General features: G+C 35.4%; 1 protein-coding gene across 1 annotated transcript in view; it reads left to right on the forward strand.

Annotated features, from left to right (window-relative positions):
* The window catches only part of LOC110459001 (phosphoinositide 3-kinase adapter protein 1-like), a gene marked incomplete at its 5' end in the record, with an annotated part of 4,874 nt that overhangs the window by 1,980 nt on the left and 1,212 nt on the right, over window positions 1–1,682 (forward strand). Inside the window, 2 exons of the mRNA XM_021511019.1 lie at window positions 54–332; window positions 1,193–1,383. Of these exons, the coding sequence (XP_021366694.1) occupies window positions 54–332; window positions 1,193–1,383 (470 nt within the window). The remainder of the gene's footprint in view (window positions 1–53; window positions 333–1,192; window positions 1,384–1,682) is intronic.

A 1,682-nucleotide genomic window follows, 5' to 3' on the forward strand; every position in this document is an offset into this window, starting at 1 on the left:
AAGTCAACTTTGAATACCTAATCTGATTATTGTAACTTGTGATGAAATAACAGTCTATCATTTTATAGGACTTACTCACGGTGAGAAGAAAATCGAAGTGAAAGTTGGCGACGAGTATGCTGGGATCTGTTCAGTGATTATCAAATCACAAACGGAGGTGTTCTCGGATTTGCTCGCTGACGTCATCAACCCAGTAACCTTCATGTGTGACGCCATGGGAGTTTCGGAGAAGACAAAGGATGCTTTAGATACTGATTTTGTAGACAGATTTTCTAACGGCAAATGTTCTGAGCCGATGAACAACCTGATGACCGGGAACTCCAACTTCGACGGTTTGTTTATTTTTATGAGCAATGCTGATTTTTCGAAAGATTGCTCTCCGTTTAAATTCGTTTTCACATGTGACACTCAAAACAGACATGGGAAATTTGAAAATTCACCAAAGTTTAGCCTAAAAGGTCAATAGCATATGTCCAATGCATATTACAAATTCAGTATAAAATAGTTGAGTTGGGATAGAGAAACATGCATTACTGCAGAAGATTAATATATTTGTGTATTTTAATTAATAATTCAATTAGTGTTGTTAGTTATAACTTGAATCGTTCACCTCTATAGCGGTCGTGATATTTTAGTCGGTACATTTTTAAAACGAAGAAGAAACACATCGTCGAATAAGGTTTGCTTTCTTCAGAATTGGCTTCAAAGATTTCGCTACCGATTTTACACGTTTGTAATGCTGCAACGTTACATTGTATCGCCATCGGTCTTTTAAAATGTAATTGATTAATTGAGAATTCGAAAAAGACATTTATTATCGTTGAGTAAAACTAGAATGACAGAATACCGATATTTGGAAATATGTAGAAAATATTAGTACATGCTGGCGTATGAATATTTTTCTATTGATGAGTACTGTGTGCAGGAATATCAAGATTGCATGGAGTGTATATCCACCTGATGTTTGACATCAATATCATGTTTAACTTTTATTTGGGATATGATAAAATGTACAGATTGTTAACGAACATTTCTTCTCCAGAATATGACAGTATATTACAATATTACAAATATTTTAATGTTACTGGTCCTAGTTATGTTTGGTATGTTGTGCATATTTGATCTTTTCCATGATAAATGATGATATTAACTTAATCGTTATCTGACATACTGGGTTTTGTCCTGTTTACAGATTGCGACCCGCGCAGCAGCAAGCTGTACCCCACTCTGCTACACTTTGCTGCCCATTACGGACTGCCTGGTCTCTGTAAAATCCTCCTCGAGTACCCTGGTGCAGATATTGCCAAACGCCTGAAAAACAGGGACAGTCGAACACCCTATGATCTCGCTAAGCTATCCGAAGAAAGATATCTAGCAGAACTGGTAAATATTATGCAAATGATACAAATGTTCTTCTATTGTCTAGCATGTATTGCTATTTCATCTTATGACATATTCGCCTGTGAGACATCGAGTTCTCCTAACTTGATTAAACTGATATCTTTTCGCCGGATTTTTTTTTAAATGAAAAAAGCATTGTAAATAGCCGGATTTATAACATCATGATTATGTCCTATGTTGAAACCTGGTTTTTCAATGTGCTTTCAAAAAACCCCTTTTTAACAGCAATAAGGCTTAGACTTAACATTAACGAAAGTCTTTTATAAATACCCTTATTACAG

This window comes from Mizuhopecten yessoensis, unplaced genomic scaffold, assembly GCF_002113885.1.
Source record: "Mizuhopecten yessoensis strain PY_sf001 unplaced genomic scaffold, ASM211388v2 scaffold9899, whole genome shotgun sequence".
Classification (NCBI taxonomy): Eukaryota; Metazoa; Mollusca; class Bivalvia; order Pectinida; family Pectinidae; genus Mizuhopecten; species Mizuhopecten yessoensis.